General features: G+C 30.7%; 1 protein-coding gene across 3 annotated transcripts; it reads right to left on the bottom strand.

The window, feature by feature from the left end:
* Positions 1 to 797: 797 nt before the first annotated feature.
* LOC143074879 (centrosomal protein of 95 kDa-like) lies at positions 798 to 26,023 on the bottom strand. Of its 3 annotated transcripts, none has more exons than XM_076250109.1 (23): positions 25,884 to 26,023; positions 22,061 to 22,128; positions 21,342 to 21,470; positions 20,532 to 20,759; positions 19,504 to 19,651; positions 18,807 to 18,919; positions 18,265 to 18,341; positions 17,326 to 17,410; positions 16,880 to 16,943; positions 16,287 to 16,433; positions 15,402 to 15,546; positions 14,804 to 14,886; positions 14,380 to 14,541; positions 10,686 to 10,872; positions 10,325 to 10,417; positions 9,517 to 9,586; positions 8,895 to 8,990; positions 7,830 to 8,002; positions 7,300 to 7,374; positions 6,680 to 6,832; positions 6,091 to 6,224; positions 5,435 to 5,519; positions 798 to 2,832 (listed from the first exon to the last, which is right to left on the bottom strand). In XM_076250109.1, the coding sequence occupies exons 2-23, from the start codon at positions 22,098 to 22,100 to the stop codon at positions 2,665 to 2,667; spliced, it is 2,655 nt and encodes an 884-aa protein (XP_076106224.1). In that variant the 5' UTR covers positions 22,101 to 22,128; positions 25,884 to 26,023; the 3' UTR covers positions 798 to 2,664. The 3 variants fall into 3 exon arrangements, with proteins under 3 accessions (XP_076106224.1, XP_076106220.1, XP_076106228.1); XM_076250105.1 differs by having other exon boundaries at positions 25,900 to 26,023; XM_076250113.1 differs by lacking the exon at positions 25,884 to 26,023 and adding an exon at positions 25,651 to 25,674.
* Between the last annotated feature and the right edge of the window lie 763 nt (positions 26,024 to 26,786).

Genomic DNA, 26,786 nt, shown 5'->3' with positions numbered 1-26,786 from the left:
TTCTCACACTTAAGAATTCAAAATTTGATGACTATGTTAAACTCATCTATCCCATCGAAATTGAGATAAAGGATACAACATATACAGTTAAGACTGCCTCATATCTCGACTAACATCTATAGTCGCCGTCAGCTGAAATTCGATTATCACAGTGCAATCACTTAAAAGGTAGGTCAGTAGTGGTTTTTCGTTATGCAATTTTTATGAATGGAATGTGAAAAACTATATCTCGAGTGAACACGATTGATAGTTTAGATTATTTTTGCCGATAACCGCTACAAATTTCAGCTGACGGCGACTATAAAAATTGGTACTGATGGTCCGTTGAAAACATAGCTTTACAACAAAAGAGATGATTTCAGCTTCCCAATTGTGAACTTCCCATTTCTATATATCAACATTCTAGCTGCAGCATCTGCATACAGAGTATATATATCGCAGTTGATACAATGTTGCAAGGCTTGTATTTCCTTGATACATGGTTGCTGCTCAAAGTGAAGCTATTGTACCAAGAGTTCCAAGTGATGAAGATGAAATTATCCCTTCATAAATTTTAGATGCCTTCAACAGTTAGTTGACTGCTACTGAAAATCTGTTTCTTGCAAACTACAATCCCATCCCCATTTTCCCCCTAATGTGACCTACAGAATTTGACATATCACCATGTTTGAATCTTAGCTACACAACAGGTGCCACATGTGGAGCAAATTGTAAAAAAAATATCATCAGGACCTATGAGCAACAGTTCCACAGCTCAACAATTTCTAACTGTAAACGAATAAAAAATAAACAATAAATATCTGGCGCTATTTTTATTCATGATTTGTTTTACAAACAAATATATAAAATAAAATAAATATTTAAATTATTTACAAGTAAAATCAAACAATTTATAACATTTATGATTATAATTACAATGAATTTTAAGACATGCTGCCTGTATTTACAATTTTTTTAAGAAGTGAAATCACATTTAAAGAAAATGCAGAAATTCGGGAGATTTTTTTTAAATCATAGCATTTCCTTTTTTTATAACTGAAAACAAAAACGAATGTATATTAAAATTAATAATGCAAAAAATCATAGCACACACTATAAACGACACGGAACTAAACCAAACAATGACAAAAGATCAACTGGTGATCGTATTAATGTAAAACATAAATATGCATGATGTAAAGATAATATTTTTTTAATATCATTTACATGGCTTGAAAAGTGGAAATGAGTACTTTAAAAAAAAAACAAGATGATGCTTGCAATAGGCTTGAATATAGTACAAGAAACATTTTGATCAAATTTTAAGTGTTGAAACATAACTTAAAATGGCCCTATTCGAAACACTTATATCATGTATATAAGGCTTACACAATATAGTTGCGACTTATTCTATTATGTTGGCAAGTTTTTATTTGTTTTCCTTCCCTTTCAATTATCATAAAACTGAAGTTTTGCAAAGTTTAATAACAAAAGATAAAATGTGAAAATGAATGTCAATAAAACAAAAATGTACATGACAAATGCATTATCCAGTAATCAATTGATCTTAGTAAATGTAGGACCAGTCTTATTGGTTTACTTCAAACTCATATCAACCACACATAAGTCATTAATATAAATGCATTTTTATTTCATCAGTGGATAAGCAGTGAAAAGTTTCTGGAGTTTTCTATCTCCAAGTATGAAAATAACTAAGTTCACCAATCAAAGTTCTGATATAGGCACAACCTTACTAAGAGAACTAACATCTTGCAAGCTCTAGCTTGAAAACTGTAGAAAGAGTGAGTGTTGACTGGCTAGCGATTACAGTAGTAACTACTTAGACCATTCTGCCCCTGATTCTAAAAGAGAATAGAAAGTCCAAATGAACATTGGTCAATCAATATTTTCCCAGTGTGAGGGGCATATTAAATAATAAATCAGAGATTGAGATAATAAAGCTTCTATGATTGGTATCAATTACAATATATTTAAAATGAAGACTAGGACTGTCCCTAAGTGTGTCGTTTAGACAACTGCCTACAGCCAACAGTATAAGTTAACCCAAAAGTTATAACTGTCAGTAAAAATTACAGTGGATCATACAATAATACATCTCATTCATTGAGTATCTGGTATATATGGAAAAGGCATAATTTATATCTAATATAGATCAATAAACATGGCTTATTTCATACATGCCCTTAATTTTGTAAATAATTATTCCATTTTATTTCTGAACAAACCATACTAGGTTTGAAAAAAAAAGAACCAGTTAAAACAAGAATTTTCTGAATGTCTGCATGGTTTCATTTTAAAATAGACCTGTGAAAAACCAATGAAAACAGATTGATTACTTAGTCAAGCTAAGTAGATTATTTATGTTTCATTAGACGATATCTCTGATATAGATTATAATTAGACATAAGACAGATGAAGATATGTCATTTAAAAACTTTAAATTCTGCCTCTGAAAGAAAATAATCAATAGGAAGGCAATTATTCAATTCAGAAACAAACTGTGCTGCAAACAAATAAGTTTGTTTGAAAATTTGCTGTGTTGTCAAAACATACTTTCATATTGAATTTTGAATTGACAGTTCAAGCATTTACCTATTTTAACTAACATATCACAGATAGCTATAAGATAAATCACATGGCAGGATAAACATGTCACATGACAGGCTATACATTAGTCACATGATATTTGGCCATTTGGAGATTATGTATAACACGATCAGCATCTAACTGTCTGAAATAAGCGTCATCATCGTCTCTAACTAACTGACTTTGTAAATCTTTTATTTCTTTTTCCATTTTCTTCCTCAATTCTTTCTTCATCCCTTCAAGCACCTATAAAATGGAAATTAATAAATATACAAAAATTATCATCATTTTTCAGCACACAGATTAGGAATTCATTCATTCTATAATTCATTTTAGTAAGTAGTATATTCATTTTATTCTAATGATTATGCTTTACTCAGACATAACTTTTCAATCAAAGACACCATTTTTGTCTATATTTTAACCAGATGCTCCGCAGGGCGCAGCTTTATACGACCGCAGAGGTTGAACCCTGAACGGTTGGGGCAAGTATGGACACAACATTCAAGCTGGATTCAGCTCTAAATTTGGATTGTGATTAAATAGTTGACACAGCATAGGTTTCTGACACAGAATGAATGTGTTCTAATGAACTTAAAATTTTTGTTTTCTCTTAGAGCAATTCACTATGCTGTTGAATATTAATCCTCTCAAAAAAATGTTTGAAGAAATTTTCTTTTTTATTTATGAAATTTCAAATGAGAACCCAATTTTTTTAATCACATCCCCCTTTCCCTTATTCCAAAACTAATCTCAATTAAAATTTCTAATGGAGTTTGCAACAATAACTACTCATTTAAATACATCATAAAATATTAAGATGTAAAAAAACTGCTTGTTATCACTGAATGGTAAAGATTATTTTAATTTATCAGTTGGTAGTAAAAAGTGAATATACATTGTATATTGTATATAACAAAGATTTAAGTTGATTCTGGACAAAGAAAGATAACTCCAATTAAAAAAAAAAATCTTGCTATTGCACAATATTTTGCAATTAGATATTTCTTGCTTACTATTCTGGACAAAGAAAGATAACTCTAATTAAAAAAAAATTTGCTATTTCACAATATTGTGCAATTAGATATTTCTTGCCATTGAGCAATACTGTGCAATTGAAAAGACTTGCTATTGCACAATACTTAATATAATAATTTTAGATCCTGATTTGGACCAACTTGAAAACTGGGCCCATAATAAAAAATCTAAGTACATTTTTGGATTCAGCATATCAAAGAACCCCAAGATTTCAATTTTTGTTAAAATCAGACTAAGTTTAATTTTGGACCCTTTGGACTTTAGTGTAGACCAATTTGAAAACAGGACCAAAAATGAAGAATCTACATACACAGTTAGATTTGGTATATCAAAGAACCCCATTTATTCAATTTTTGATGAAATCAAACAAAGTTTAATTTTGGACCCCGATTTGGACCAACTTGAAAACTGGGCCAATAATCAAGAATCTAAGTACATTTTTAGATTCAGCATATCAAAGAACCTAACTGATTCATTTTTTGTCAAAATCAAACTAAGTTTAATTTTGGACCCTTTGGACCTTAATGTAGACCAATTTGAAAACGGGACCAAAAGTTAAGAATCTACATACACAGTCATGACAGTTAGATTCGGCATATCAAAGAACCCCAATTATTCAATTTTGATGAAATCAAACAAAGTTTAATTTTGGACCCTTTGGGCCCCTTATTCTGTTGGGACCAAAACTCCCAAAATCAATACCAACCTTCCTTTTATGGTCATAAACCTTGTGTTTAAATTTCATAGATTTCTATTTACTTATACTAACGTCATGGTGCGAAAACCAAGAAAAATGCTTATTTGGGTCCCTTTTTGGCCCCTAATTCCTAAACTGTTGGGACCTAAACTCCCAAAATCAATACCAACCTTCCTTTTGTAGTCATTAACATTGTGTTTAAATTTCATTGATTTCTATTTACTTGAACTAAAGTTATTGTGCGAAAACCAAGAATAATGCTTATTTGGGCCCTTTTTTGGCCCCTAATTCCTAAACTGTTGAAACCAAAACTCCCAAAATCAATCCCAACCATTCTTTTGTGGTCATAAACCTTGTGTCAAAATTTCATAGATTTCTATTAACTTAAACTAAAGTTATAGTGCGAAAACCAAGAAAATGCTTATTTGGGCCCTTTTTGGCCCCTAATTCCTAAAATGTTGGGATCAAAACTCCCAAAATCAATACCAACCTTCCTTTTGTGGTCATAAACCTTGTGTTAAAATTTCATAGATTTCCATTCACTTTTACTAAAGTTAGAGTGCGAAAACTAAAAGTATTCGGACGACGACGACGACGACGACGACGCCAACGTGATAGCAATATACGACGAAAAATTTTTCAAATTTTGCGGTCGTATAAAAAGAAAATTCAGTCTTAACTGTTTTAGCATGATATAACTTTGCAGATTTCTTTGAACAAAACCTATTAAAAACTATTACTTTTTGAAAAATATCTTTTATATCCATTTGAAATGTTTTCTTAGAGTGACATGACATGATGTAATATGTCACAGACACACATATAGTCTTCAAAGGTCTATTCAGAATTTATCAGAAGGATTTAAATCTTCTATAACATTACTTATGTGCAGCCATGAATCAAGATTCTGTTTGTACGCCTGGGCTTGATTTACAAGTTTTTGTAAGGTTTCAGCAAATAAAAATCAAAGATGGATTCATTGGAGTTTGATTATCCAATTGCAGCTTAACAAGGCAATATCACAGTGACAGCTATTTTAAATTTTTGAAAAAAAATATATCAAAATAATAAATCAAAAATTCAAGTATCCTGATCAGTAAATGTAAAACTTACCTTTTGTTGAGCTTTATCTCTAACCATTATCTCCTTTCTTTCACTAGTTATATTTTCTGCTAACATATCAAACTGGTCACGGTAGCTGTTTTAAGGTTAAGGATCAATACAACTTTCACATCTGATAATAATCATTTATTTTTACACCTAAGATCGCAACTTTTTATTTGAAAATTATCATGTAGTATTTATTGTTAATTGATTCAACAGCTTATATATGTATGTACAAAGAAAATTGAGTTTTCTTATTTGGTAGGTATTCTACAAATAGACAATTAAATTATAAAACAGGTAAATACATGATATACCAATTTCATGAAGTACATTACATAAATAAATAAAATAAACACCTGTGATAGATCCAGAACTTTTTATAAGGGGAGCCCACTAACTGACATAAAGGGGGACCCATTTCAGTCATGCTTAAGTGATTCCCTATATAGTCAACAAAATTTTTCCCAAAAAAAAGGGGGGACAGCCCCCCCCCCCCCCTCTCTCTAGATCTGCCTATGAACCCACTTGAATAGTTGAAATTTAAACCTTTTTTCCCTCATCTTCTATTCCCAATCACAATCATTACAATACTGCCTTATCAAAAAAAGAAGCCCTGTGCCTACCATGATCTTACTGATTCATTTAATTTTGTATAAGGATACTAATTTTCCAATGATTCGACTTCATTTCTTTGTTTAGTTGCTTGTTTGTCTCTCTGTTCTTTAGCATACTTCCTCAAATCTTTAATTCTGTCTTTTTGTATTTCCAATCCATCTTTGAATAACTTTCTGAAAATCTGTGAATTTTTGTAAAAACAAGGTTAATTTTTAATATTTTTGTCAAAAACATATTTCAAGAATTATCAAAATATTAGACAGTAGCAATAATTAAACATTCCCTAAAAGATTGTTTTGAGAAAAATAAGTATAGAATAGTTCTTATTGCTTTACTTGTAACACAAAAAATGCACCAACAGAACTTAAATGTTAACCTTTTTTCAACACTTTGGTCAAGATATCAGGAAGAATTCAATGTGTTCCCAAAAACTTTGAATGTTTTTTGATAGATTGCTGTCTCAATAAAAACTACAAACCTATTTTTTTATTTTTATATGCAATACTTTAATAGTAAAAAAAATAAATTTATTTGTTTGGATAATTTCTTTATTTAAACCTTATTAAAAAAACATGATTCTTTCTCTTCATACTAGTGATTTGAATAACAAAATAAATTGATCCTTAAATAACCAACCATTTCCTCTCTTGTTCTCCTCTTCATCATTTTAGACCTCATTCTAACTTGATAATCATCATAATACTTTCTAGATCTAGCAGACTGCATTCTTTGTTCATGGAAACCATTCCTGGTAGCTACTGTTTGTTTCTGTCTCTCTTGTATTTCTTTCTACAAATCAAATATTCAAATGAGGAACTGAATTCTTGAACGATAAATTTTCCATGTATATCTTTCTACAAACATTCAAAAAATGTACTGAATACTTGAATATTAAAGATTACTTATACAATGTTTTATAAATTCTAATCAAATTCAACAAATAAGAAATGTAGCAAATATAAAGTGTGTTTTTTTTCTTCACAATACTAGCTTTACTTAAGCCAAGTTTTTCAGTTTACAAATATGCAAAATTCTAAGAGCAACACTAATGAGCAATGAATTTCTTTTTATAATATATTTTTGGAGGTAAAATTTTTTGTAATAAACATTTAGAAAATCAGATGTGTAAAATGCCAAATTTATGGTACAATAAAGATATTATATTTATATAAAAATCACTATGCAATAAATAATTGAATTATGATAAAATCATATAATTTACTTCTCTGACTACTCTTAGTTAAAATTTTACTTACCATCCTTTGGCTATGTTCAATTTCTTTCTTCATAATATTAACCATTATTTCTTGTCTTCTTTGAGCTTCCTCTAACTGTAAATATACGACCACACTTATGAAAACTCAAATCTATTGGACTGGTTATTTGATAAGTCTAATGATATATGCTTGAAAAGTAGGTTAAGTTGGTCTTTCATTGAAATTGTATGCAATTTCATAATAAGCAAATGTATTCAAAATAAAGATAATTTTATTTCTTAATGGTCTAGAGAGTAAATATATTATTCTAAACACACTGATAGATATTGAAAATATCCTAGCTATACAAGCCAAGAATTAAGAGATTAAAGTTATTACTTGTCTTCAAAAACGGAAATCTTTAACTATTTCTTAATTTACCAAGGATAACTGTCACACAACAGTTTTTCAACATTTTCAAAATCTTAGGTTCTGGTCAGTCAATAATTGTCTGGTCGATGTCAAGCCCTGGAACCATATATATTATATAAATAATTTCATATAAATACACATGTTCTACTGGTACTTACATCAGTTTTTGCTTTACTCTTTTTCCTTCTCATTTCCTGGTTTGCTCTGGTAACCTGTTCTATCTGATTTATACCCTTTCTCCACAGTTCATGCCAGGTATGCATTGATAAGTGTAGATGGGGAAATTCTTTTATCAACAAAGGTAAAATATCTTCATCATCTTTAATGTGCACTGTGTAAAGAAAAATGAGAAGTTTTAAAATATATATCTTATTGTAGGGAGCTTTGTCTAACAAATGCAATAGTATAACATAATACAGTTTTTTCCTGGTCCATGGGCTCTCATGAAAAGGACTCAAAGTACAGAGAGGGTCTAATTATAAAGAAACAACTGTGCCGACACTAAAGATCACCACAGGCAAACTATTATTTCACTTTGGAGAAGGCGTATTAAAAACTTCCATCTTATACATAGAGGAGTATAGTGAAGATGGAAAAAATTGATTGATTGTTTGATGCTTAAAAGCACATAATACAGGGGAAAAGACATAGCATTTGCAAATATACCAGGAGCAATGCAACAATGTAAATGATGTGCAATATTAAAATCGTTAATTGTTGTTTTTACAAATTTACATGTAAATATTTAGTGATTAATTAACAATAAAATTTCAATGATTACAAAATAAAGAAGGTTACTTATAATCTTGTCTGTTTGGTTTATAAAGTTGTTGAATGATTTTTTTATCTGACTGACAAAATATGTTATCCTATTATTCACAAGTTTTTTGAAATTACATATTTACAGTAAAGAAAAAAAAGAAATGGTTGTTCTAAGAAAAGTATGTGTGTATAACTATCTTAAGGGAAGAAGGATGCCATTTTGGTATTAATCGAAAAAGGGACAAATGGATTCAAATGGCCTTAAACCTTTAAATAGACTGTAAAAACAAAGATATGTTCTTCCTGTGTAACCTAATTACTAATTTTAATTGTTGATGCAGAAAATGCCAGAAACAGCATGCCAAAGTCTTTCAGACAAAGCAAAACTACATAGGCAAACTGCAAGGTTGTGTTTCCTTTGTGTTAAAGGCAGTTCTAAGGTATTACCTAGATGTACTTACTTTGTGTTTTGCCAGGCGGTATCAGACCAGGGGATGTTTTCTTTTTAGCTTTAGAGCTGACCATATGTTTTCCTGCTGCAGGTTTCTTGCTGGCTCCTACAAATTATAATATACCGGTACTAGCTATATATAAATAACATAAACAAATTCTAATACCAATTCCTATTGATAAACTTTTATATCAAAGTAAATTGTATATTATGAAATACAGAGAATATTTGCTGCCAAAATAAAAAAGTAATACATCAGATACACAGCAGCACTAAAAAGTCAATAAAACTTTGGTAAAATAGCATAACAAAAGTCACAGATGGACATCAGAAACCCAGCACTTTATAATTTCCACCAAACTGAGAAATTTTGTGCAGTCAAAACTCTAATTTTGCATTAAATTAGAAAGTTCATATTCATGTGTACTAAGTTTCAATTTGATTGGACTTCAACTTCAGCAAAAACTACTTTTACCAAAACCTTTAACCTGACTTGTCCAAAAATCTTTAACCTGAAGCAGGACAGACAGACAGACATACCAGTGAACGAATTAACAGATGCATAGACCAAAAAACATTATGCCCCCAGTTGGGCAGTTCCTCCATAACAAACTGTAACTTTATCTACTTACCTGTAGTTTTGGTCTTGGGTGCTATCTTCTTCTGAGGTGCTATTAAAACTTTTTTCTTAAATTCATTTTCCTTTAAACAAAACAAAACAACACCTTTAAACATATTAAATGACATAAAACATATCTTGTCATCAAATTTTTAAATGTATATTGTAAATGTTTGATTCATGACATTATAATTTGGAAAAAAAAAAAAAATGTGGCAGCCAGTTTGTTCAATATTATAAACTATATATCAAAACAGCCTGCTTTCAATTGCTATTTCTTATCGGGACATAATTTTATAAACTTCCAACAGTTGTGTAGTAAATGTTGACACCTTACAGCACAATCACGGTATTTTCTTTGTTTAATTCTATGTGCATCCAAATGTTATGTCTTTTTTGAGTAATAAAACTATATTTCACCTGATTTAAGTTCAGAACAGTTCGACTTAACAGCTATGAAAATATAGTTTTAAGAGTGAAATAACAATTATATCACATCTTAAATAATCTTTGCTTAGATGTTGAATAATGATGTTGCTATATCTTTATTTGTTCCGTTGAAAGGCTTACACATTCTGTGCACCTATTTAAGGAATGACTGTAATATTTTTTAAGTTATTTCCAATAGACAGAAAAAATATTACTGTTATTTCTTATAATTTAGTTCTTAATTCCATTTTAAACCGTAGAAAACCATGAAAAAAATGTTGATGTCGTCAAGGTCACAAGACTAAAGTATGTCTATGAGCTGATAAACAAAACAACGTCAGTCAATCAAAAGACGTGTTACATCAAAAATTAAATTATATAAAAATACTTACTGTTTGTTTTGCAGCTTTCCTATCCATATCTAATCCTTCGTCTGCTTCTAAAGCCATTTCATCTAAATCTTCTTTGTAAATTTTCTGTAAAAACTGAAAATGGAATAAAGAAAAATGAAACTTAAGTTGAATCTGTGCATTTAACCAATGTGAAATGTAACTTTTTCTAACTGAGTTTTTTTTTTATGAAGTTAACTTTAAACATGTATCTGCACACATAATGCATGTATTCCTTATCAAATAAAACATATTTTGGATACAAATCATCATTCACTAAAAAAAAGATATAAATAAATACTATAAAGTTAGAAAAATGTTTTCTATTTCAGAATTTCTGCATTAAATAATATATCGTTCTTACATTCATTTTCTTTTTACTTGTTTCTCTTTCTTTTTTCAGTAATTTCTGTGCATCAACTACATTATAGGTTCCTTTAGATTTGCCAACAATTTTCTCTGACCTAACTCTATGTTGATCTGATCTGGACTTGTATCTTGGAGGTAGCCTTTCATCTTCACTCAGAACATCATCAATTATTTCATGAAACCTGTATGGACAGACAATAATATTTGTTTATTGTTAACAAAAAAAAAAACTAGATGGTGAAGTAAGAAATATTCTGACCATGCTTACAGCTTTTACATTAATGCTAGCAAGACAAATCTTTGTTTGGCTTGCTTGCTTTGTTTGTATCAATGTTTGCTCAAGCATGGCAATTAAGATAGGCGGGACTTCAGTTTGTATACATCATACTTAAATTTTATTGGACGTTATCTTTGAGGTTTAAAAATAAGGACACTTAATTTTAAAACATCACATGACAAATATTCTCACATGTTTCCTTACCTGTAAAAAAAAAACAATAATTGGTCAATGAAAGAGAAATATAAACTTTTTTCTTGTATGAGGCTGAGAAACTGGCCTTCCACAGTTTTGCGTCGAGTGCAAAAAAAGTTTATATTTTTATTAACTGTTATTTCAGTTATTTCCGTGTCTGCCCTTCCATTAATATGTGACTCAAGAAAAAATTCCAAAAAATGGGTAACAATTGTATTGAAAAGAGAAAATCGAGTGCACATTTTTATGTTAGGGTGTTTGAGATGAATATTTTGTCTTAAAAACGTACAAAGCAAGAGTATTTGATACATCATCTCGCTTCAGATTCTATCATTTTTATATAGCAAAGCTACAGGTTGACTTTATAACATAAAAAACCAGATGCTCCGCAGGGCGTAGCTTTATACGACCGCAGAGGTTGAACCCTGAACGGTTAGGGCAAGTATGGACACAACATTCAAGCTGGATTCAGCTCTAAATTTGGATTGTGATTAAATAGTTGACACAGCATAGGTTTCTGACACAGAATGAATGTGTTCTAATGAACTTAAAATTTTTGTTTCTCTTAGAGCAATTCACTATGCTGTTGAATATTAATCCTCTCAAAAAAATGTTTGAAGAAATTTTCTTTTTTATTTATGAAATTTCAAATGAGAAAAATTGAACCCAATTTTTTTAATCACATCCCCCTTTCCCTTATTCCAAAACTAATCTCAATTAAAATTTCTAATGGAGTTTGCAACAATAACTACTCATTTAAATACATCATAAAATATTAAGATGTAAAAAAACTGCTTGTTATCACTGAATGGTAAAGATTATTTTAATTTATCAGTTGGTAGTAAAAAGTGAATATACATTGTATATTGTATATAACAAAGATTTAAGTTGATTCTGGACAAAGAAAGATAACTCCAATTAAAAAAAAATCTTGCTATTGCACAATATTTTGCAATTAGATATTTCTTGCTTACTATTCTGGACAAAGAAAGATAACTCTAATTAAAAAAAAATTTGATATTTCACAATATTGTGCAATTAGATATTTCTTGCCATTGCGCAATACTGTGCAATTGAAAAGACTTGCTATTGCACAATACTTAATATAATAATTTTAGATCCTGATTTGGACCAACTTGAAAACTGGGCCCATAATAAAAAATCTAAGTACATTTTTGGATTCAGCATATCAAAGAACTTCAAGATTTCAATTTTTGTTAAAATCAGACTAAGTTTAATTTTGGACCCTTTGGACTTTAGTGTAGACCAATTTGAAAACAGGACCAAAAATGAAGAATCTACATACACAGTTAGATTTGGTATATCAAAGAACCCCATTTATTCAATTTTTGATGAAATCAAACAAAGTTTAATTTTGGACCCCGATTTGGACCAACTTGAAAACTGGGCCAATAATCAAGAATCTAAGTACATTTTTAGATTCAGCATATCAAAGAACCTAACTGATTCATTTTTTGTCAAAATCAAACTAAGTTTAATTTTGGACCCTTTGGACCTTAATGTAGACCAATTTGAAAACGGGACCAAAAGTTAAGAATCTACATACACAGTCATGACAGTTAGATTCAGCATATCAAAGAACCCCAATTATTCAATTTTGATGAAATCAAACAAAAGTTTAATTTTGGACCCTTTGGGCCCCTTATTATGTTGGGACCAAAACTCCCAAAATCAAACCCAACCTTTCTTTTATGGTCATAAACCTTGTGTTTAGATTTCATAGATTTCTATTTACTTATACTAACGTTATGGTGCGAAAACCAAGAAAAATGCTTATTTGGGTCCCTTTTTGGCCCCTAATTCCTAAACTGTTGGGACCTAAACTCCCAAAATCAATACCAACCTTCCTTTTGTAGTCATTAACATTGTGTTTAAATTTCATTGATTTCTATTTACTTAAACTAATGTTATTGTGCGAAAACCAAGAATAATGCTTATTTGGGCCCTTTTTTGGCCCCTAATTCCTAAACTGTTGAGACCAAAACTCCCAAAATCAATCCCAACCGTTCTTTTGTGGTCATAAACCTTGTGTCAAAATTTCATAGATTTCTATTAACTTAAACTAAAGTTATAGTGCGAAAACCAAGAAAATGCTTATTTGGGCCCTTTTTGGCCCCTAATTCCTAAAATGTTGGGACCAAAACTCCCAAAATCAATACCAACCTTCCTTTTGTGGTCATAAACCTTGTGTTAAAATTTCATAGATTTCCATTCACTTTTACTAAAGTTAGAGTGCGAAAACTAAAAGTATTCGGACGCCGGACGACGACGACGACGCCGACGCCAACGTGATAGCAATATACGACGAAAATTTTTTCAAAATTTGCGGTCGTATAAAAATCACAGTACTAAAAGATGAAATATATAGGTCAAGTGAAATACATATGTAATGAATCACAAAATCAGAGTAGGTGTGTTCGAAAAGCTTTTTTTTTTAATAAAAGTTATAGACGACAGTCTTTTAAGTTGGATAATAACAATGCATATCTTCGAAAAAAAAAATTAAGTTCCATTTCTACGATTGTGAAAATGAATTGGCGTAATAGGGAGATAATTTCGACGAATGTATTGTATATTTACAGGTAAGGAAACATGTGAGAATAATTGTCATGTGATGTTTTAAAATTTAGTGTCCTTTACCTCAAACATAACGTCCAATAAAATTTAAGTATCATGATGTATATCTTAATTGCCATGGTTGAGCAAACATTGATTCAAACAAAGCAAGCAAACCAAACAAAGATTTGTCTTGCTAGCATTAATGTAAAAGCTGTAAAACTTTTAAATAATTGATCTATTTTCTTCGATATGTCAAAAAATATATACCTCAGGTTATACTTTTTTTGAAATATTATTGGGCAAAACATGTTAAATCTTCTTAATTCATCAAAGTAGTTACTCATGGTTAAAACATATATATATTTATTTTGATTACGATATAATGGTCTTTATCCTGTAGCAAAATTGAAAGTGAGGCTTGTAATTGTTGAATTTGCGATGTAAGTGTAGTTTAGTACCTTAATATTTAGCATCTTCAGGGTGAATAAACAAGGCCATGTTCAAAATAACTACAATACATTGTATTACTTTCAGTATTACCAAATAATGTAAAACCTTCATTGATTGAAATAGAATTGAACTTAGATCAAAAGTCAAGGAAAACCAGTTATTTCAATTGTGGGTCACTGTGACTTACTTTTTCTTTAAACGATCATCATATGACACATTTTCCCTATCACTCCCATACTCCAGATAACTTCCATAATCTTTACGTGTCTTTGATGGTTTGTATGCTGTCTTTGAATGTTCTGTATATGATGAGGAGTCATCCCAGGCTGATTTGATTGGACGTCCTGATCTAAAGTTCATGAAAAGACATGTGAGAAATTCTAAGAGAACTTTTTTTTATCAAGGTTGTATTGTAGAGCATTGATTTTTACCCCGTAAATAGGTTAAAACATAAATGTAGGGCTATATCTAACCTACTCCTTTGAAATTATCATTTTGTCTTTAATATAAATGGAAAGTCTATCAATTCAACAAAAACTAAAAATTTGATTTTTTTTTTTTTTGTAAATACCAATCCCCATCACTTTTTTATGTTCATATGCAGCACTCACCTCCAAGTTGGGGCTGTGAAACTAGGACTAGAATCTGATCTGTCTACCATGAACGACACTTTCCTTTTTCCTCTGTCAGGTGACTAGAATTGAAACAAATATTAAATAATTCAATAACATCTGTAAGTGGAGAATTTAATAAAAGTTTCAGTTATTATAATAAATATTTGTTAACAAATTGCTTAGAAAAGGCATTTTATATTTGACCTTACCATGCATAAATTTATAATTTGATATTTCCTTTAAATGTTCCAGCTAATTTTCTTAAATAACCAACACCCATTATTTTTTTTGTTGTTGCTTTAAGTGCTTTAGTTTCTGAGATAAAAGCCCAAAACTGCATTTGACGCAATTGTTCTATTTTTAGCCATGGTGATAAGTTTGTTGATGGATCAAAACTTTGGATACAAATTATAACATAGATACCCTAAGGAATATTTATATAAAGTTTGAAGGTATTTGGCCGAGTAGTTGTAGAGAGGAAGATTTTTTATATAGTTTACGACGATAGACGACAATGGACACCAAGTGATGACAAAAGCTCACATGAGCTAAATAAGCATTTAATGAAATAATAAATATCTTAAAAGACACATACATCAGGATCAGAAACAATATCTTGTTCAGTCATCCGTATAGGACTTCTTGGCTTTTTAGTTGGACTTATTCCCTTAGGTACATCTGACAATAAAGGATTTCTTCTTGTAGATACAGGCTCTATTTCTGGTGAGGCTAATCTAGCTCTGAAATAATTCAAATAATTTCTTTCAAATTAGCTAAAAAAAACTTTTGACTTGTACTATATCAATTTGATATTACCAATGAAATGAGCAAAACCTTCCTTTATACTTATTCAAAAACTTTCTTTATGGGGATCAGATTCCTAATACATTGAAGTGCATATATTAAACATTTATAACTTTTGCCTATTTTCAGTAAGATCTTAAATACATTGTGCCATTGTAAAATGAAAACCAAAATTCACAATCATTCCTTGTGGCAAATAATACACACGATCTGTGGATTCATGATTATTCGATGGATACCAATTTTAATGGGTTTTGTTAAAATAGTTAAACCATGAATTCAAATCTTCAACAAATTACATAATTTCAATAGCTTTCAAACGAAAATTGATACCTACGAAAATAAATGAATCCACAGTATATTCAAAACAGAAACCTTTCAAATTTCTATCAACATTCCCAATCTTGTATTAGACTGACACGATGAGTCTGTTTTATGAAACAACTATCATAGTAATAGTTTGCATTTCCGTGATATTTAATCATGACTGCACAAATCACTATTCTTACACATAAATGCCAGAAATTTTCAGAGAAGAAAATGAAGCACAACTCTCTGTCTTGATCCAGCTGCAAATCTAATTCTAGACCTCCTGCATTTAAGGTGAGAATAACCTACCAAGGTGAGTTAATAGTTAAAAATAACTTGATTTTTCGCCTTTACTTGTAAAACTTACCTCTGAGCCAACTGTTTAGCCTGATTATAATCATTATCTAAGCTTTGTAATATAGACCTAGCTCTAGACGGACTAGCATCAACTGCAGCTCTAGCTAAAGCAGCAGTTTCTTCTACCATAGAGTCTAAAGTTTTATAAGTATCAACTCTGTAATACAAACATGTACCCATAAATTAGTATTTCATTTCATGCAATGACCTTTCTACATTAAAACACATCACATACTATTACATAAAATTCTTGCTGAAATGTTTCTAGAAAATTCAGTTGTTTTAAATAAAGGTTCATTTTAAAGTCTTGTAGCAGAAGATTCCATACACATATGATAAATAACTCCCAGCTTCCAACTTAACTATTTCATCTATGAACATGTTGGGTTGAGGTAGATACTTTAAGACGTAAAAAAAATTGGTTTATTGATACAATTATAAGACGTAAAGTCTTAAACAAAATATGATAAATGTTGAATACCGGTATGTATACAAGAATGTTATCGAAAATCTTCCTCCCTAACCCTGCAAATTTAATATACATATATTTTTCTAAATATAGGAAGCATGGCTGTATTAAACATGTTAAAATAAATTGAATACCTAGATCGTCGTCTGAATAAATCATCCTTATCCTCAGAGGCTGTCTGTGGTACTGTAGTCTGATCTGAAAATAATGAATTTGAACTTGTAAGTGAAAACATTTAAACATCAAAAATCCAGTCATAACTCATATTGAATCAATCTAAAAACATAGTTGGGTTGCACTTATTTCTCTCAACATCTAGCTTACAATAAAATTCTTCTTGAGACATCTAAATATGCTACCAATTTTCTCGTGCATAATACATGTTTCTGGTATATCCTTTTGACAAATCATTGTTGATTTATAACCAATTCGTACAATAATCTGAAAACTTGAGAAAAAAAATCAGAAATCTTTTGTTCAGCTTTTAATCTTAACAAGTCGTATTTCCTTCTCATTAATTTCATTGATATTATTGAACAGATTTAAACCATCACTTAATAAAACCATGCATGATACTTACAATATCTATTAACAGCAGGTTCAGGTAGATGTTCCTCTCTCTTGTTGAGTCCTAATTCTCTTCTGTGTCGAGCTATATCTTCTTCCTAAATAAATCAATAAAAATATAGTGCATTCATAGTCACAATGTGTTGGATGTCTTTAGTCTTTCATAGTATGTAATTTGTTGATACTACCACTCACCTGTGCTCTCAAATACTGTTAATTCAGAAATTAATGCGATGTTTTTATTATTGCGAAAACTGCAACAGGGTTATAATTGCAATAATTTAAACTTGCATTTTGAACTCTTTTTGATAATAATTAAACAGGACTTTTCTCATATCACATTTTAGTCTTAAGTTTCGAAATCACAATAATAAATGCATACAATAATTTCTGAATTTACAGTACACAGCTGTATATTATTTAAATCTAGCAAAAAATATGCTTTCAAACTGGTGTTATAGCTGTGTACAATTTGCCATAAGTTTAGCTCTTTGTTGAAGTCCTGACTGTGACTTTTAGATAAAGATTAATCAATAAACCACCATAAAACTTAACTAAATCTATTTGGATTAAGTCAAACTTCAAAATCAGTTTATTGGTTAATGAATACACAAACTACCATATTCCAGAAGATCAAGAGTACTTCACCCTTTTTTCAAAGTAATGATAACAAACTCAGTTACCAATCAAAGCGTTAATTGATAAAAGTGATAAATTCAGATAAAGTTAGGACAGATACATAAACCATTTTTTTACCTTGAGTTTAATTATACCATTGAGATTTTATCTTTTAACCAATGAGCCATATTGTAATATTGCACTTTTGGACTTAAAGACAATAACATAATGAAAACAAGTGGTTAGAAATATAAACATTAAATGAAATTACAACCTTTCAATGGTATTTTTAATCACTGTGTAAGAGTTTTTAGATATCTTTACTATGACTTACCACTGATGTGACTCTTGTTGCCATTCTTCTCTCAATATTCTCACCTTCCCTTATCAGTTCATTGGTAGAATCATTCCCTAAATAGAAGAAATATTATTGTTACAATAAATTTTTGTCTTAGTTTTTACACATGATTTTTAATACTTCAAAATAATTTTACATCCAAGTATATCGGTTATTTGTAATTGCTTTTTCATGCTTTTCTTGAGTTTCTTTGTATATTTTTGTCTTTTGGTCAGGTTCATACATGTATGTACAAAAATTTATAATTTATTATTACTTAGAAGTAATTGCTCAAAATATTGTATAATAAAGTCAAACTACTTTTAATTGTAGATTTCAGCTTACATAGTTTATAGGATAATCATTTATTTTAAACATGTTAATTCTTTGTTCTGGTAAGCCACAATAATCAACAAAAAGTTATATTCTAGAAATCATATAAAATGTGTCATTCAAATTAAAGAGTCAATACATTTATTTCTGAAACAGCCTAAATATCAATTTACTTTAATTTATCATGACAAAGTATGAATCATTACCTCTAGATATACTTGTAATAGTATCTATCAGTCCTGTAGAACTGTCATGTCCTAATGCTATCAAATCATCTGTTTCACTCCCAGACTTGGCACTTCTTCTTCTCACATCAGGCCTAAATATAATATGAATCAAAGTTAAAATGGAGGACTTATATGACATAATACCGTTCTGTAAATTCAGATATTTATTGGCAAGATTTAATTACTGCAAATAATTGGACTGTGGGAATATCATGAAAATAAGAGCTCTCATTCTGAATAAGATACATATATCTGCATGCAGATATTCCTGAAATCGCAAAATTTCATCTCAAATTTTTAATCCCAATAATAAATGCAAGCAATAATTTCTGAATTTACATAATTATAATAGGTACTTTCCTTGTCTACGTGCACATTTTGTTATGCTGGTTCATCTATTCAAAGCTTATAAACAAGGCTATAATACATTATTTTAAGATTAAAATTATAAATTTAAATTCAATTTCAATGAAAAAATTAACAAATAAGTAGGAACCATATAATATTCTTGTATATACAGAACAGCCATATAGTATCTCAAAATATAAAATATATTTGCTTAAGGCTTTAAAACTGAGAGCTTTCCTACTTAAAGTTAAGTACAAATCAAATTTATTTTTTGAGAAAATATGTTGTTTTTCTCTTTACACTTTAACTATCAAAACAGTTAACTTACTCCTCATCCCAGTAAACAGAGGACTTTTTAATTTCTCTTCTCTCAGGACTACTGGTGATTGTGTCTGATGTACGGTTTAATTCTTTTTCTAGAATTTTGTCTATCATATCTCTTTGCAAAGCATCAGGATCATCATCTAAACCTTCACCTGAAAAATATTACGAAAACAAATACAATCAACATTGTGTCTTCCAATTATCTTTACAACTGCTTTGTATTTCATAATTAATCAAGCATGGCTTTATAGAAGAATGTAGGAGAAAAGCTGTCAATTAAAGGTTATAATAATTGTATGCATACATATTTGCAAATTCAAATGATGTTGTACACATCTTCTTACGGTGTGTGTTTTTCTCCTTCATATATCCAGTTTTTAACAAAGATACATATGATTTAAATAATTCTAAAGAAAAAATTGCTTTTTGATTCATCACTAGTTAAAAAGACTTTTTCATGTACATTAATGAACCTGCTTGAAACCATTTCTGAGTCAGTAAAATGTAAATCTTTCTTGTAAAATTGGAAACAGTATCTATCTGCTACCAAATTTCTGTGAATTTGCAAATCTATCTGCATGTGTACTTCCCACTTAATAAAATTAAGAAAGGAAATGGTGAATGTGTCAAAGCGACAACAACCCGACCATAGAGCAGACAACAGCTGAAGGCCACCAATGGGTTTTCAATGTAGCGAGAATTGCAGCACCCGTAGGTGTCCTTTAGCTGGCCCTAAAAAATATGTATACTAGTACAGTGATTGGCTCCTGACTTGGGACAGGTGCAAAATTGCAGCAGGGTTTAACATGTTTATGAGATCTCCACCCTATACCTCTAGCCAATGTAGAAAAATAAACACATAACAATACGCACATTTAAAATTCAGTTCAAGAGAAGTCCGAGTCCGATGAGCATGTCTGTATATTTTTAAAACATTGTTGCCATATAATTTAAATAAAAACAGGAATCCACTTATACATATAGCATAGATTATCAATTTGTTAAAAAAAATATATTAAAGTTCAAACCTACCATCTTCATTATCTGTTGATAAATCACTTTCTATTTTGTTAAAAATATATTCAAGTAGTCCAGATAAAATTTCTAAAAGGTTAATGACAGATTCTCTGTTGGAGTTGACGACATCTCTTCCATTTATATGCAATAGCGACGTATGCAAGACATCTGCCGCCAAGGTGTCGATAACTGTTTGGACATTGTGAATTTCATCTTCCGTGGTCACAGAAGTCCTTATAATACCTAGAGAAAAGGAAATCATCAAAACGGACATGACACAGGAACTTTATTTGTTGTATTAATAAACGAATATAAAAATATATTGGTGAATTTTTATTGAAAGTGGTAAACCATAAATTTTCTAAAATCTGTATTGGAGACATTGGCTTATTGATTTTCCAAAAGCAAAAAATGTTTGTCTGGTCTAATTAACTCAAGAAATTCTGACAATAAAATGTTCATGTATAGCTACAACATATTTCTTTGGCTTCAGCTGGTGTGAATATACAAGCTGTTGTGATAAAAAAAAGTTTCAGAATTTATACATTGTACAGTGGTCTTTCCCCAGATGTTCTTTTAGGATCATTTTAATGTGATGCTATAATGCTTGAATGATATTTGAAAGGATTTTTTTTTAGGTTACAGTATGGATGTGATGCTATTATTTTTACAAGATGCTTGTATTGTAAATAATGATAAAATCAATTGAAATCTGTGGGTTTAAATACTCCATTTTCAATTTGTTGTATGATGAAATGTTTAACTTAAAAGTACTCTCTTTGCGAATTTTTTTTTAATTTCCATTTAAAGTTTTCATGTCCTCACCATTTAGCTTTTCTCCACATAATCCTTCAAACAAGGTGACATAAACTTGAGAATTGATATCTTCAACACAACCAATAGGACTGCCAGCATTCAGCTGCTCTAGTAATGTATTGGCCTGGCTTACAATACCTGTGAAGAAATTTATAATTGAAACTCAATACATTTTCAGTTTTTATAACATCCCAATAATTTTTATTGAGTACTGGTAGGTGGTAGTCCTACAAAATGCTTGTCAATATCAATATACATTTTGTATATCAGGGGATCAAATTACCAGTAGTTCATGGTTTGTGTTATCCTTTTTTAATTTGGATCTTCCCACTGGCAATGACTGATACATGTAGTTAGCAAACTTTCATTTTTTGCTTGTCTTCATTGTTTCTTCAAAAAAAATTTATCAAACAATAAATCTAGTTTGAAAAATTTTCCTGAGATATGTAATTTTATGAAAGGAAAGTTATTTTGATTGCATAAACTTGTAGTTTTAATTGTATATTTCTGCACGAAACTATTTTGCTCATCTGTGAGTACTATTGATCTAAAAGGCAAAGTTAATTACTTAGGAACCAATAAAAATGTTAGAGTAAAGGCACACAAAATGCTTTATATTTGGACATTGACAGCGTACTACTAAAGTGATTTTAAAAGAAACTTTTCTTCCTGTGCGTATCTGGTCAGCTTTGGAGCATATTTGAAGACAGATTGGTTTTAATACTTACGTCTATCTTCACTGGAAAGTTCTACTGGTTTTGGTCCCATGTTTAATTCAAGTCCACAATTCTAAAAACTGAAAGAAATATATAGTATGTGTTATAGGTTAATCATATGATATGGGATCCATGCTAAATTTTTTTTAGTTGTACTTCTTCTGAGCTATAGATATAATTTATACTCTAGATACCATACAGCTGCTTACTTAAACTATTTTTTTTAAATCTACCATTTGTAACCTTTTTGCAGTTTATGAAATGCTACCATACAGGTTGCAGTTGTTTGCCTGTACTACTTTGGATCATGTTTTTTTGTTAACAAAATGAAGACTTACATGTACTGGTAAAACAAAAATTTAAGGGTACGTGTAAATTTGCACAGTCTACATTATTTATATTAAAGATTCTTTCATGACAAAGCTGTAAGACTAGTAGTACAGATACTTGTTTTAAGCAATGTTAAACACCTATTCTTTTTTCCCACAATGTAAACATCTAATATTTCACATCTCTACTTTAAAAACATCATTTTCCAGTAATTTCCTAATCAGATTTCATGTTTAATACTCAATTTCGTTCTTTCCAATGGTATACATTGTAAATACTTGAAGGTACCCTTTAACTGCATATATAGTTATATATACAAATCTCAAGTTAATTTAAGCATTCATGTCATGATGAGTGGGTGAGTCTTTTCATCACCAAACACCCAAAAAGATCACTAACAGTACCCCCACTGTTCCCCAGGTCCTTAAAGCAACATGGTTCCCTGGTGCTATCTTGGATGGTTTTATTATGGGATGTGTAGGGGCCATGGTGCTTTATTTTTGGGAAAACCAGTGCTATGTTCATTGTCTGTATATTTTCATTGTATATTATCTTATGGTCTTTACCTTCATGACTTTTCAATTATTAGAAATAAGTTGCTCAAATAAGTTAAAACATTTCATTTACATGTAGTGTGAAATTATCACAATAATTATATTCAAATAAATTGTTAGGCATTAAGTGTACTGTTCTGACAACAGCCCTGCAAGACTGTTTTTTTTTTGGTTCTCTTGTTATCATTTCTTATTAATTTGTGTATATGTCTGTATAAACATATTCATCCTTCTTCACTAGGTAAGTCAAATATTATAATAGTAATAACGATTGACATGCTTGGGTAGGATTGCTACGGATGATTCAGACAACAAAAATAGGCATGTTGTACACCATTGTGAAGATAAATCAATTTAGATTTAGGACATAACAAGTTTTAGTGGGGTTGACAGCCAAGAAATTGGCATATAATGGAATTTCGCATGCCATTTTTTAAAATTGCAAGTTAAGTACCTTGTGTTATATAAAGGTATATAGGGGGAAAAAATTCCGAGACGAGTGCCTGTGGGTTTTTAGGTGGTGAAAAGACCTATCCGTCATGAGTTAAACCAGTTGGACGAGGTCATTTGGCATAACAGATTTCAATGAACAAGCTGTTTTTGCTTTAATGTATGTGTAAAACATCTTATCGCTATTTGTCCGCCATTACTGGATATCACACAGGTTCCCAAAAATTTTGACGTCATAAAACAAAATATCTGACGCCACAATGGAAAAGTGATTGTTGTATGCGTCAAAAGTTCAAGCGGCCGGGTCAGCCGGCCGATAAGGCTAATAGCGATAAGGTGTATAAAGGAATGACTGTAATATTATATTCTGTTTATGAAGAAATAATACACTAGAGGCTCTCAAGAGCCTGTATCGCTCACCTGATTCTACTTGGGTTTTTGAAATCATATAAAAAATTATAAAATTTGGCTAAAAGTGACAACACAACCTCATTTATAAGGAAAGGAACATCTTTAATTTCATTCAAAAGTCCCCCACTGGCGGCCATCTTGGATGACGGATCGGCTACAAAGTAACAACACTTGGTCAGCACCTCATAAGGAACATTCATGCCATGTTTGGTTTTATTCCATTCAGTGGTTCTCTAAAAGAAGTCATTTGTATGCATTTCCCATAGGGTCCTATGTTAAACTAAGTCCCCTGCTGGCGGCCATCTTGGATGATGGATTGGCTACAAAGTAACAACACTTGGTCAGCACTCATAAGGAACATTCATGCAATGTTTGGTTTTATTCCATTCAGTGGTTCTCTAGAAGAAGTCATTTGTATGCATTTCCCATAGGGTCCTATGTTAAACTAAGTCCCCCGCTGGCGGCCATCTTGGATGATGGATCGGCTACAAAGTAACAACACTTGGTCAGCACTCCATAAGGAACATTCATGCTATGTTTGGTTTCATTCCATTTAGTGGTTCTCTAGAAGAAGTCATTTGTATGCATTTCCCATAGGGTCCTATGTTAAACTAAGTCCCATGCTGGCGGCCATCTTGGATGATGGATCGGCTACAAAGTAACAACACTTGGTCAGCACCCTATAAGGAACATTCATGCTATGTTTGGTTTTATTCCATTCAGTAGTTCTCTAAAAGAAGTCATTTGTATGCATTTCCCATAGGGTCCTATGTTAAATTAAGTCCCCGGCTGGCAGCCATCTTGGATGACGGATCGGCTACAAAGTAACAACACTTGGTCAGCACCTCATAAGGAACATTCATGCCATGTTTGGTTTTATTCCATTCAGTGGTTCTCTAAAAGAAGTCATTTGTATGCATTTCCCATAGGGTCCTATGTTAAACTAAGTCCCCCGCTGGCGGCCATCTTGGATGATGGATCGGCTACAAAGTAACAACACTTGGTCAGCACTCCATAAGGAACATTCATGCTATGTTTGGTTTCATTCCATTTAGTGGTTCTCTAGAAGAAGTCATTTGTATGCATTTCCCATAGGGTCCTATGTTAAACTAAGTCCCCCGCTGGCGGCCATCTTGGATGATGGATCGGCTACAAAGTAACAACACTTGGTCAGCACCCCATTAGGAACATTCATGCTATGTTTGGTTTTATTCCATTCAGTGGTTCTCTAAAAGAAGTCATTTGTATGCATTTCCCATAGGGTCCTATGTTAAACTAAGTCCCCGGCTGGCGGCCATCTTGGATGATGGATCGGCAACAAAGTAACAACACTTGGTTAGCACCTCATAAGGAACATTCATGCCATGTTTGGTTTCATTCCATTCAGTTGTTCTCTAGAAGAAGTTCAAAATGTAAATTGTTAACGACGACGACGACGACGACGACGACGGACGACGCCGGAGACGGACAACGGACGCCAAGTGGTGAGAAAAGCTCACTTGGCCCTTCGGGCCAGGTGAGCTAATAAAATGTGATGCACACTGAATAACGCGTGTAGCGGGTTCTTTAAAATGTGCACCACATTTTTTATGTTATTTTTGAATAGGCAGAAAAAATATTACAGTAGTTTCTTATAATTTAATTCTTAATTCCATTTTAAACCGATGTAAATCGTGAAAAAACATTGATGACGTCAGCCAATTAGAAGACATGTTACATCCAAAATTAAATTATTTATATAGAATCATCGTCACACATGAAATTTACAGAAAAAGTGCAAAAATTATATGTCTACAAACCAGATTTATCAAATATAAACTTTTATTTGCCGCTTGAAACAAGCAACTGGGACCTCACCTGCAGATGAACATGAGGATATATCATGTATATGTTAGCTTATGACCTAACTACAAAGTATGCAATCGAAACGGGTAAATTTTGTTTCCCTAGAGAATAAGTTCACATCATATTCAACTTGGTTTACTAATTTATAAGATATGATCGTGTTCATGCACGTTTACGGAGGTCGGCGGCTATCTAAAACAACCTGTAAAACAAATTAATGCATGCAATTGAAAGCTTAAATTCACATCAAAATATGCTTACTGTATTTTAAACCAATAAAGTGTTCGTGTAATTATGGTTTCTTGTCATCAGTACAAAACTTTATCACTGTTTTCAAAATTTGTTGTCGTGTTCGGCCATGACATAAATAAAACGCACCGCCACCTATTGGTCAAAAAGGGAGATAATTCCATCAAAACATCTAATATATGTAAAACGGTTCCGAACCCATCCCGCGAAATGCCTAAAAAAAATATTATTTTTTTGTCATTATATTAGTTTTTCATTTATAAACAACCGAATGATAATCAGTAAAAATAATTGCGACTTTATTTGTCATATGGAACACATGTTCTGATGGACAATAGAAGAGTAGAAATTTGATTTCAAGTTTCCTGTATTTGGAATTCGCTGAATATATAATGAAATTTATCATAATAATTCTGATTATTATAAAGTTATTTTTGATAATAATTCAGAATATATAATGTGATGAATTATAATATTTCTGAATATATATCTTTTATGAATATTAATTTTGAATATGTGATGATTTCTTTTGAGAATTATGGCAAGCCGTTGTGGAATTTATTCCCTATTTATTTATGTAAATAAATCAGTTATTAATATTAAATATTACTTTCTAATATCAATAAATCGAATTTTAAATATTGAAAAATATATTTATTTTTTCCTATTCAAAAATCATTTTTTAATACTATAAAAATCGATTTATTAATATCAAATAATATTAAAAAATAGATCCTATTTATCAATATCAAATAATATTAAAAAATAGATCCTATTTATTAATATTAAAAAATGATTTTGTAATATTAAAAAATCATTTTTCAATATTAATAAATGATTTTTTAAATATCAATGAAAACAATGAGGGAATAAATTCCACAACGGCTTGCCATAGAGAA

The sequence above is a fragment of the Mytilus galloprovincialis genome, chromosome 1 (genome assembly GCF_965363235.1).
Source record: "Mytilus galloprovincialis chromosome 1, xbMytGall1.hap1.1, whole genome shotgun sequence".
In the NCBI taxonomy this organism is placed as follows: domain Eukaryota; kingdom Metazoa; phylum Mollusca; class Bivalvia; order Mytilida; family Mytilidae; genus Mytilus; species Mytilus galloprovincialis.
Note: the sequence above shows the minus strand (reverse complement) of the source record. Positions and strands in the feature narration are given on the sequence as shown.

Excerpts from the sequence above, each read along its gene's own strand:
- LOC143074879 (XM_076250109.1), bottom strand. The coding sequence starts at position 22,100 with ATGGGACCAAAACCAGTAGAACTTTCCAGTGAAGATAGAC. Across the intron at positions 18,920-19,503 it reads TCTGTTTACTGGGATGAGGA|GCCTGATGTGAGAAGAAGAA; the intron begins GTAAGTTAACTG and ends TATTATATTTAG. Across the intron at positions 8,991-9,516 it reads ACCCAAGACCAAAACTACAG|GAGCCAGCAAGAAACCTGCA; the intron begins GTAAGTAGATAA and ends TATAATTTGTAG.